The sequence below is a fragment of the Gobius niger genome, assembly GCF_951799975.1.
Source record: "Gobius niger genome assembly, chromosome: 1".
Classification (NCBI taxonomy): Eukaryota; Metazoa; Chordata; class Actinopteri; order Gobiiformes; family Gobiidae; genus Gobius; species Gobius niger.
In genome coordinates this window covers 3,392,304-3,404,053 of record NC_136852.1, presented here as the reverse complement: position 1 = coordinate 3,404,053, position 11,750 = coordinate 3,392,304, and the positions used below count along the sequence as shown (strand labels likewise).

Here is an 11,750-nt window from a genome sequence, read left to right as displayed (position 1 = left end):
CCCTCAGACTAAAAAAACACAGTAATATATAAATCAGCGACAAAAATGTGGCAAAACCAAGACAAAAAGCAAGAAAAATACAAAAATGCTTAAAAAATGTGACAAAGTTTGTAGGTCTTAGCTTTCAAATGAGGCACTACACTGTTTCTCTCCTGTAAAGAAGTTTTCAGATCTGGGAAAAATCAAGCTGGAGAAAATGCACTCAGTTCATCAGTAAAAAATGACAAAACCAAGTCAGAAAAATAATTTATTGAATAAATATTCAATACGGGCAATAAATACAGACGTTCGAGCTTTTCCCTCAGACATATTTTAAAACAGTTTCTTAGCAACGATTCCCTTTTTCAAAACTCAAATACGCTCGGCCGAGACGAGATTTATAACAGATCAGCAAAATTAAAACATTCCATTTCTTTTTAAAGTGCAAACCCATATATTATGTAACATCTGTGTCTAACATTAAATATATTAGATGCATCTGAATAATCCAGCATTTTACATAGAAAGTCTTATTTTCCTGAACTTAAAGCTGCCTTTTTAAAAACACATGCACCAAACGCTGAGCCCAAATCCCTGAATAACTACAGAGAACTACGGACAAAAGGCCAATATATAAGTCGTGTTTCTAACTTTCTTTGTGTTCGTCTTTGGTGAGAAACTTCACGTGAGTCCAGACGCACCAGGCCTGAAACAAACACAACAGAAATCAGGAGGAATTTCAATATTCAAGCGTAAACCTCAGAGGCGGCTCGTCCATTAAGGGCGGCGCTCCTCTATCAATATCGCAAATAAAATAAAAAGTTTTAAGTTTAGCAAAATCCTGACTGTCTTCTGTACAGGTGTTTTTTACACTGAGGGAGGGGGAGCGGAGGTGAAGGAGGTGTCATTTTGTCATTTTGTCATTTTGTCTGCCTGGTTCATCTTGTGCTGTAACAGCCTCATAAATGTGTAGTTTTGTGCTCGGGGCGGCAGGAACAGCGCCCCAAGCATCTAACCAATGGCGCTCTACTAAAACGTCACTGTATGTCATTAATTCAACCAATCAGAGACGCGCAATAATAAATCTCCGATGGGGGCGTGGCCTCAGCGCCATCGGAGATTTAACAGGTGAAAGACGAGGAAGCGTCTCCTGTAAACAAACATGAGAAGCAGCTCTGAGCTCACGGACGATCGGAGGAAAGACCAGAGAAGCTTTGTGTTGTTTCCTGAGAGGAGGTGAAAGGATTAAGTCAAACTAATGGACTTCAGACTTTCTTCAGTCAGAAGTCACGTCTAAACGGACTTTCCTGGAGGTAGCATGACGATGCTAACTAGCTCGTCTGCTTTAGCTGCTGCTTGTTTATCTCACACTTTGGGACAAACCCTCGCTGACTTTGACAGTTCTGTCCCAGGACGTGGACATTTGATGGAGAGAAGATTCAGGACCGTGAGGAGGAGCTACGACAGGAGAGGGGAACGTCATTCATTCACTGAGGGAAACAGAGGAGGAGCTCCAGGTGCTACAGGAGGAGGAGCTCCAGGTGCTACAGGAGGAGCTCCAGGTGCTACAGGAGGAGCTCCAGGTGCTACAGGAGGAGGAGCTCCAGGTGCTACAGGAGGAGCTCCAGGTGCTACAGGAGGAGCTCCAGGTGCTACAGGAGGAGGAGCTCCAGGTGCTACAGGAGGAGCTCCAGGTGCTACAAGAGGAGGAGGACTCTCGGTTAAACGTGAGCTGCACATTATTTCTGAGCGGATCATTTGTCTGACGGTTTATACGGGTTTAAACCTGTGGCTCTGAGGCTCATAATGAAACCACAGCAGGTCTGGGACTAAAACTGTACATGAAATCAAAGAGGAAACACCTCCTGCCTTTGTTCTGGTTCTGTTGGTGCAAAACACAAATATGTAGTGACTATTGTTACACTTTGATTGACTTTTTAGTTGAATAAAACTAAACAATACGTTACAGCCCCCCCTGGTTTTCACATCACCAGACGCCACTGGTAAATGACACAAGAGGAAAGGCCATGAGGACCCAGGAGCAGCGTCTTCATGACCTTTAAGGCTGTTATTACGACTCAGAGCGTTCACTGACTGAAGTCTTACCTCTGCGACCACAGCGAGGGCTCGTCCCGCGATGAGCAGCGCCGTGACCCCGTCCCGGGCCCAGAGCGGCAGAGCCGGGGGGACTCGCTGAGAGCAGTAAAGCCACAGAGGCAGGACGTGGAGCCCACTCACCACCAGCAAACCCAGCGGCGTCCGGAACCCTGAGGAGACAACCAGCTTCACACAGAGGTCACGCCTCAGGGTTTAACTCTTCTTTCCCTCTTTTCTAAAATATGCTAATTTACTTTCCTGGACTTTGTTTCATTTTATAACATCCATAATGTCTGATTTATTGAGCTTTGAATCCGCGTTTATCCAAGTCCTTCTCACTGCAGATACGACGCATAAAAACACAGAAGGCCTAAGGATTTCTAATGCCATTTTAAAGGTGCTAGATGCAAGTTGGCCATTTTATACTCACTACTGCCACCTCAGGTCATACGTGTAACTGCAGCTTCTATATTAAAGGAATAGGCCACCGTTTTTACATACTGAGATATGTTCTTACCTTAGCTTTGACGAGTTCTTTAGGACCTGTCTGATCTTCACCCGTGCCTTCAGTCACGTAAACACAGCGCAGACGGCGTTAGCATTTAGCCTCTCCCTCTCTCCTCTATAGCTCCAAAACAGGTCAAGATAGAAGCTACCAAGCTCTTCCACGTTTTCCCTATTTAAATATGGTTACGTGAAGTGTTCCACTACAAAGTATAATTACACAAAATTAAACAATGTGGATTTTCTAAGCGGATAAAAGGGGGAACTATATTGTAAGGCGTAATAATACCAGGAGTAGTTCGAAATCCGCGCAGTAAACTTCACTTTACTGTGCGGATGCCAAATTACTCCTGGTATTATTACGCCTTACAATATAGTTCCCCCTTTTATCCGCTTAGAAAATCCACATTGTTTAATTTTGTGTAATTATACTTTGTAGTGGAACACTTCACGTAACCATATTTAAATAGGGGAAATGTGGAAGAGCTTGGTAGCTTCTATCTTGACCTGTTCTGGAGCTATAGAGGAGAGAGGGAGAGGCTAAATGCTAACGCCGTCTGCGCTGTGTTTACGTGACTGAAGGCACGGGTGAAGATCAGACAGGTCCTAAAGAACTCGTCTAAGCTCAGGTAAGAACATATCTCAGTATGTAAAAACGGTGGCCTGTTCCTTTAAGGTTTGTTAACATTTTATCAATCAGAGGAAAGAAACCTGGACTAAAAGGGGAAACGTTTGAGGAAAAATATGGTCAATTTTAGCCAAAGCTGCAACTGAATGTTTTTGATGAACTGGGGGTGGGATTAAATAAATGATCTTCTTCCCTCTCCCTTTCAGGTAGAACTGGATCGTCATGTTAACATACTGTATATTCCTTTTTTTTGCACAAATGACTTCACTATATTTTGTCCACTTTGCCTGAAATATATGAATGGAAAAAAATGAATGAATTTTAGCTATTTTAAAATCCAGTTCCACATGAAAGGGAGATGTGATGATGAAGGTGAGGAGCAGTTTCTACCGTTGGCCATGATCGCCTGCACGAGCCTCGGGCTGTGGCTGAAGCTGTTCTTCCAGTCGTCTCCTTTCGAGCAGTGGTTGCAGACGAACACGCACCACTCCACGGCCGACACCAGCCACCCGGCCTGAGCACAGACAGGAGCACAGACAGGAGCACAGACAGGAGCACAGACAGGAGCACAGACAGGAGCACAGACAGGAGCACAGACAGGAGCACAGACAGAGGTGGAACCGTATGAATAGGCTTTAACCTCTTAACTCCCGCCTGAACCGAGAGCCTCATTTAAAAGAGCTAAAACAGAGGTTCCGCTTTGGCCGGCTGGGTTGTAAAAGGTCGGCCATTCACAAGAGTTACCGGCCTTTAACCGGCCTTTAATTTTCTCCAGTTCAGCTTTACCCAAATCCTGTAGGCCAGTGTAACACCTCATTTGAAAGATAAGACCTACAAAACTCATGTAAATGGATCTTTTTCCTCACATCAGATTTTTTTCCATCTTTTTTGGGGGGGGGGGGTATGCAACTAATTTTTGTAACTTTTTTTTACTTTTTTTTAATCAATTTTTTGTCACTTTTTAAACTTTTTTTTTAATCAATTTTTTGTCATTTTTTGTCACATGTTTTGTCTTTTTTTTTTTATCAATTTGTCATTTTTTTTAAGTAAATTTTTTTGTCATTTAATACAATTTTTGTCATTTTTGTCACATTTTTTTGTCTTTTTTTTTTTTACTTTTTTTATCGTTTTTTTGTCATTTTTTAAAACTTTTTTAAAACTTTTTTTTAAATCAATTTTTGTCTTTTTTTTTAAGTCAATTATTTTGTCATTTAATAAAACTTTTGTCATTTTTTTGTCACTTTTTTTGTCATTTTTTGGGTCGTTTTTTTAATCAATTTTTTGTCATTTTTGTATTTTTTTTAGTCCTTTTTTGGGTCATTTTTAAATATTTTTTTGTGTGATTTTTTAATCAATTTTTTGTCAAAGTTTTCTCACTTTTTTCGTCACATCTTCATTGTTTTCGTCTCAGTTTTGTTGCTATTTTCACACCTTTTTTCCAGAAGCTTTTGGACTGGGGTAAAGCCAAACTTTCAAGACATTCACTACAGCCATTTTGAGAGAGCAATTTTATACAAGGCAGTTATTCTAATTTACTGCATTTACAGACCAACAGAAGGTTTGGTCATCATTGTAGTGTGATATAAACTGGTGCTATGTGATTGAAAAAAGCAGAATACCCCCTCTTTAACTAATAACTAGTGTATTTTATGCTGATTTTCGGGCATAATGATCGCATCATCTAAACAGCGTATTGTTGTTGTTATTCTCCCTCCTGAAAGTGTCTCACAGGGAGGGGAATGACTCTCTTTGTGTTGTTTCTGACCTGAGAGACTTGACTCCACAACATCCCCCGACTCAGATTGTCCACGACGACGTCCAGCCAGGCCCCGAAGTTTGACGCCTGCTTCAGCCGCCGCGCCAGCCACCCGTCCACCCCTGCACAAAAACACACACTCTGGATTAGAGGGTGATAGAGCGGTACGTTCAGAGCTAACCCTGGTTTTACAGAACTACAGACAGAGCCGTGGGAAGACATTTTAGTTAGGGGGTGCTGAGGAAAAACATGTACCCCAAAAACGCTTTTTCTGTGCTTCTCCTATTTATTAACCTCTTAACCCCCGCCTGAACTGAGAGGATCTTTTTCCTCACGTCAGACTTTTTTTCCATAATTTTTTTTGTTGGGTATTCAACTCATTTTTGTAACTTTTTTGTCATTTTATTTGTCATTTTTTTGGTCTTTTTTGGTCATTTTTTGTCATTTATTTGTCATTTTTTGTCATTTTTTTGTCAATTTGTCAATTTTTTGTAATTTGTTTTATTTATTTATTTTTTTGTCATTTTTTGTCATTTTTTTGTCATTTTTTTGTCAAATTTTTATCACATTTTTTGTCACATTTTGTAATTTTTTTGTCATTTTTTTGTCATTTTTTTGTCATTTTTTGTCATTTATTTGTCATTTTTTTGTCAATTTGTCAATTTTTTGTAATTTGTTTTATTTATTTATTTTTTTGTCATTGTTTGTCATTTTTTTGTCATTTTTTGTCAATTTTTAGTAATTTGTTTTATTTATTTATTTTTTTGTCATTTTTTCTCACATTTTTGTCATTTTTTGTCAATTTTTTGTCAATTTTTGTCAATTTTTTGTAATTTTTTTTTTTTTTTCATTTTTTGTCACATTTTTGTCAATTTCGTGTGACTTTTTGTGTAATTTTTGTCACATTTCCATCATTGTTTTTTCGTCTCAGTTTTGTTGCTATTTTTCCACAGCTTTTTTCCAGAAGCTTTTGAACTGGGGGTAAAGCCAAACTGGAGAAAACGTGCTCGGTTCAGGTGGGAGTTAAGGGGTTAATATTACCTGCAGTTCACAAACTATCCACCAGGGGGGCTGCTGCAGCGCCCTCAGCACCCTGGGTTCCCACGGCCTTGACTACAGAGCTGGACGACTTCCTCGTGTTGTGGATCTCCATGGAAACATAACCTGCTCCGGACCAGGTTTAGAAGACGGCTCTGTGACCAGTCAGACGTCCGCTTTGTCGCCCGAACTCTGCGGCTACGGAGGAAGTCGGGAGCTTTTTCACATGTTCTCCGAGTATCTTACCGTCGAGCAGAACGGAGGAGGAGTACAGGGGGAGGAAAACCCACGGAGTGTCGTAAAAACCCCAGGCAGCGAAGAGGAGGCCGATCCGGAAGTATTCAACTCATTTTTGTAAGTTTTTTGTCATTTTTTTGGTCATTTTTTTAGTCTTTTTTTTGGGGGGGGTATTCAACTCATTTTTGTAACTTTTTTGTCATTTTTTTGTGTCTTTTTTTGTCTTTTTTTTGTCTTTTTTTTGTCTTTTTTTTGTCAATTTTTTATCAAATTTTTTGTCACATTTTGTAATTTTTTTTTCATTTTTTGTCATTTTTTTTGTTGGGTATTCAACTCATTTTCTAACTTTTTTGTCTTTTTTGGGGTCATTTTTTTGTCTTTTTTTGGTCTTTTTTGTGTCAATTTTTTATCAAATTTTTTGTCACATTTTGTAATTTTTTTTTCATTTTTTGTCAATTTTTTTTCCTTTTTTTCCTTTTTTTTTTTTTTTCATTTTTTGTCACATTCTTATCACTTTTTGTCATTTTTTTGTCATTTTTTGTCATTTTTTTGTCATTTTTTGTCACATTTAGTAATTTTTTTGTCATTTTTTTCACATGTTCTCCGAGTATCTTACCATCGAGCAGAACGGAGCAGGAGTACAGGGGGAGGAAAACCCACGGAGTGTCGTAAAAACCCCAGGCAGCGAAGAGGAGGCCGATCCGGAAGTATTCAACTCATTTTTGTAAGTTTTTTGTCATTTTTTTGGTCATTTTTTTAGTCTTTTTTTTGGGGGGGGTATTCAACTCATTTTTGTAACTTTTTTGTCATTTTTTTGTGTCTTTTTTTGTCTTTTTTTTGTCTTTTTTTTGTCTTTTTTTTGTCAATTTTTTATCAAATTTTTTGTCACATTTTGTAATTTTTTTTTCATTTTTTTTCATTTTTTTTGTTAGAAAATGAGTTGAATACCCAACAAAAAAAATGAAAAAAAATGAAAAAAAAATTACAAAATGTGACAAAAAATTTGATAAAAAATTGACAAAAAAAAGACAAAAAAAAGACAAAAAAAAGACAAAAAAAGACACAAAAAAATGACAAAAAAGTTACAAAAATGAGTTGAATACCCCCCCCCAAAAAAAGACTAAAAAAATGACCAAAAAAATGACAAAAAACTTACAAAAATGAGTTGAATACTTCCGGATCGGCCTCCTCTTCGCTGCCTGGGGTTTTTACGACACTCCGTGGGTTTTCCTCCCCCTGTACTCCTGCTCCGTTCTGCTCGACGGTAAGATACTCGGAGAACATGTGAAAAAAATGACAAAAAAATTACTAAATGTGACAAAAAATGACAAAAAAATGACAAAAAATGACAAAAAAATGACAAAAAGTGATAAGAATGTGACAAAAAAGGAAAAAAAAAAAAAGGAAAAAAAGGAAAAAAAATTGACAAAAAATGAAAAAAAAATTATAAAATGTGACAAAAAATTTGATAAAAAATTGACAAAAAAAAGACAAAAAAAAGACAAAAAAATGACCCAAAAAAGACAAAAAAGTTAGAAAATGAGTTGAATACCCAACTTTTTTGTCTTTTTTGGGTCATTTTTTTGTCTTTTTTTTGTCTTTTTTTTGTCAATTTTTTATCAAATTTTTTGTCACATTTTATAATTTTTTTTTCATTTTTTGTCAATTTTTTTTCCTTTTTTTCCTTTTTTTTTTTTTCCTTTTTTGTCACATTCTTATCACTTTTTGTCATTTTTTTGTCATTTTTTGTCATTTTTTTGTCATTTTTTGTCACATTTAGTAATTTTTTTGTCATTTTTTTCACATGTTCTCCGAGTATCTTACCGTCGAGCAGAACGGAGCAGGAGTACAGGGGGAGGAAAACCCACGGAGTGTCGTAAAAACCCCAGGCAGCGAAGAGGAGGCCGATCCGGAAGTATTCAACTCATTTTTGTAAGTTTTTTGTCATTTTTTTGGTCATTTTTTTAGTCTTTTTTTTGGGGGGGGTATTCAACTCATTTTTGTAACTTTTTTGTCATTTTTTTGTGTCTTTTTTTGTCTTTTTTTTGTCTTTTTTTTGTCTTTTTTTTGTCAATTTTTTATCAAATTTTTTGTCACATTTTGTAATTTTTTTTTCATTTTTTGTCATTTTTTTTGTTGGGTATTCAACTCATTTTCTAACTTTTTTGTCTTTTTTTGGGTCATTTTTTTGTCTTTTTTTGGTCTTTTTTTTGTCAATTTTTTATCAAATTTTTTGTCACATTTTGTAATTTTTTTTTCATTTTTTGTCAATTTTTTTTCCTTTTTTTCCTTTTTTTTTTTTTCCTTTTTTGTCACATTCTTATCACTTTTTGTCATTTTTTTGTCATTTTTTGTCATTTTTTTGTCATTTTTTGTCACATTTAGTAATTTTTTTGTCATTTTTTTCACATGTTCTCCGAGTATCTTACCATCGAGCAGAACGGAGCAGGAGTACAGGGGGAGGAAAACCCACGGAGTGTCGTAAAAACCCCAGGCAGCGAAGAGGAGGCCGATCCGGAAGTATTCAACTCATTTTTGTAAGTTTTTTGTCTTTTTTTTTTGTCTTTTTTTGTCTTTTTTTTGTCTTTTTTTGTCAATTTTTTTGTCACATTTTGTAATTTTTTTTTCATTTTTTGTCATTTTTTTGTCATTTTTTTTGTTGGGTATTCAACTCATTTTTGTAACTTTTTTGTCTTTTTTTTTGGTCATTTTTTTTGTCTTTTTTTTGTCTTTTTTTGTCAATTTATAATCAAATTTTTTGTCACATTTTGTAATTTTTTTTTCATTTTTTGTCAATTTTTTGTAATTTTTTTTTTTCATTTTTTGTCACATTCTTATCACTTTTTGTCATTTTTTTGTCATTTTTTGTCATTTTTTTGTCATTTTTTGTCACATTTAGTAATTTTTTTGTCATTTTTTTCACATGTTCTCCGAGTATCTTACCATCGAGCAGAACGGAGCAGGAGTACAGGGGGAGGAAAACCCACGGAGTGTCGTAAAAACCCCAGGCAGCGAAGAGGAGGCCGATCCGGAAGTATCCTAAACACGACAGAAACAAAAAGCTTCAGAGGAAACGGCTCCACGATTTAAAAAGATTAGATACTGTAACATTATTGTGAGAAGACAAAATGACTTAGAACATTAAATAAAAGCTATTTTCTCGCATGTGTAACAAGATTTTAATGGTTCAAGGTTATGTCCTGCTCACATTAGTATCTGCATGTTTTTGAAGGTACAATCATATCGAGCAAAAGCGACTTCTTTTGAGGCTTTAACCTTATTATAACAGAGTTGTAACAGCCCAAACTCTCCTCACACAAGACATTATTTAGGTATGTGAGATTTCTAAAATGGAGTTGCCATTTTTGTCCCCAATATCTGTGACCGGGTTTTGCCCTGATCGTTTTTAGAGCGGGACGGCAAATGGCCTCCCACAGTCATTCACACAGTAAGTCTCTCGTCACGTCGTCAGGATAATTGTCTTCAGTCTCGTGTAGAAACGGAGAGAGTCGGTCTTCATTTACTCCCGCAGCAGCAAATTCAAAATGTATTTTTAACTTCAATGTGCAAGAATTTAATAAACACCTTTGGACACTGTGGACACTGTGGAGAAGGAGGTGGACATGAAGAGTGTCTTGTTGTTGTTTGCATGTTAAACTTGTCAATGAGCTCATTATAATCAAACCAGTCCCCATTATCATCAAGTAATTGGCTTACAATGCTTCTTCTAAAAACAGAGACTTTTTTCTATATCATATGTACACACAGAATTCCCTCAATTAACCTCTTAACTCCCGCCTGAACCGAGAGGATGTTTTTCCTCACGTCATCAGATTTTTTTTCCATAATTTTTTGCAACTTTTTTGTCATTTTTTTGGTCCATTTTTTGTCAATTTTTTTTATCACATTTTTGTCACAGTTTTTGTTGCATTTTTTGTCCATTTTTTGTAATTTTTTGGTCAAATTTTTATCAATTTTTTGTAATTTTTTGTCACATTTAAAAAAAAAAAAAAACAATTTTGTATCAAATTTCTGTCATTCTTTTGTTGCATTTTGGTCATTTTTTGGTCCCATTTTTTATAATTTTTTTGTCCCATTTTTTTCAAATTTTTGTAACATTTTTGTAATTTTTTGTTACATAAAAAAAAATCATCATTTTTAATCAAATTTCTGTAATTTTTTTGTCACATTTTGGTCATTTTTTGGTCCAATTTTTATCAAATTTTTGTAACATTTTTGTCATTTCTTTTTGTCAATTTCTGGTGACATTTTTGCCACTTTTTTTTTTATCAATTTTTCGTCACTTTTTTGTCAATGTTTTCTCCCTTTTTCGTCACATTTCCATCATCGTTTTCGTCTCAGTTTTGTTGATATTTTCACAGCTTTTTTCCAGAAGCTTTTGCACTGGGGTAAAGCCAAACTGGAGAAAATGTGCTCGGTTCAGGTGGGTTCAAGTGTGTCGAATCTGCTGCGCATTATTAGCCGTTGCCTAAAATCGCATTAACAAAACAAAAAAACTTAATTTGATCAGAAGCGGCGGACAAACACACGTGTACATTCACACCTTACACAGATAAATGTTTAATAATTTAATTTCTTACCTACGATGTTCGGCCAGTACAGCAGCACGTGGGAACTCATCTTTTATCAGATCGTAAACGGCAAAAATCACAAACTCTCCGCTACAACGTAAACATTCTCGCCGCGGCTGCTCCTCTTTGTCACGTCCACCCGCGGACTTTCATCTTTTTAATCGGATTTTTTATTACGTTATTGTTTTGTGAGGGTTAAGCGCGCGCTACCAGGAAGTAAACAAACCACCTTCTTCGCGTGTGCATGAAACTAGGAGGAAACGGCGCCCTCTGCTGGACCGGCGGAACTGCTGATGGAGAGATTTCTTTGCTCAACCGTTTGGTAGAGCCCACTTTATCGAATCATCTGTTGTTTCTAAGTCTGCCTTTCGCGACCATTCGGTTCAAGTTTGTAATACTCAAAATAATAGGTTTGGACGAGTATAGGTTGGGGTTGGACTAGTTAGGGCTGGTTTATGCTGGTTTAGAGCAGGTTTGGGCCAGTTCTGACCTAGTTTGGACCAGTTTAGACCAGGTTTGGACTGGTTTAGAGCAGTTTAAGACTGGTTTAGAGCTGTTATTCACTGGTTTAGAGGAGGCTTGGGCCTGTTCCGACCCAGTTTGGACCGGTTTAGAGCAGTTTAAGACTGGTTTAGCCTGGTTTGGACCCTTAGAGACCAGGTTTGGACTGGTTTATGCTGGTTTTGACAGGTTTAGAGCTGGTTTGGACTGGTTTAGACCAGGTTTGGACTGGTTTATGCTGGTTTTGACAGGTTTAGAGCAGTTAAGACCAGTTTAGACCAGGTTTGGACTGGTTAATGCTGGTTTTGACAGGTTTAGAGCTGTTTTTCACTGGTTTAGAGGAGGCTTGGGCCTGTTCTGACCTAGTTTGGACCAGTTTAGAGCAGTTTTTGAATGGTGTAGACCTGTTTAAGACTGG

At 36.8% G+C, this 11,750-nt stretch overlaps 1 protein-coding gene across 1 annotated transcript; it reads right to left on the bottom strand.

Annotated features, from left to right (window-relative positions):
* Positions 1 to 572: 572 nt before the first annotated feature.
* On the bottom strand, positions 573 to 10,907 carry LOC306980617 (CDP-diacylglycerol--glycerol-3-phosphate 3-phosphatidyltransferase). Its single transcript, XM_079580043.1, has 6 exons — positions 10,841 to 10,907; positions 9,183 to 9,278; positions 4,974 to 5,086; positions 3,599 to 3,722; positions 2,086 to 2,246; positions 573 to 685 (listed from the first exon to the last, which is right to left on the bottom strand). Exons 1-6 carry the CDS (start codon positions 10,878 to 10,880, stop codon positions 626 to 628), a joined length of 594 nt encoding a protein of 197 aa, XP_079436169.1. The 5' UTR covers positions 10,881 to 10,907; the 3' UTR covers positions 573 to 625.
* Between the last annotated feature and the right edge of the window lie 843 nt (positions 10,908 to 11,750).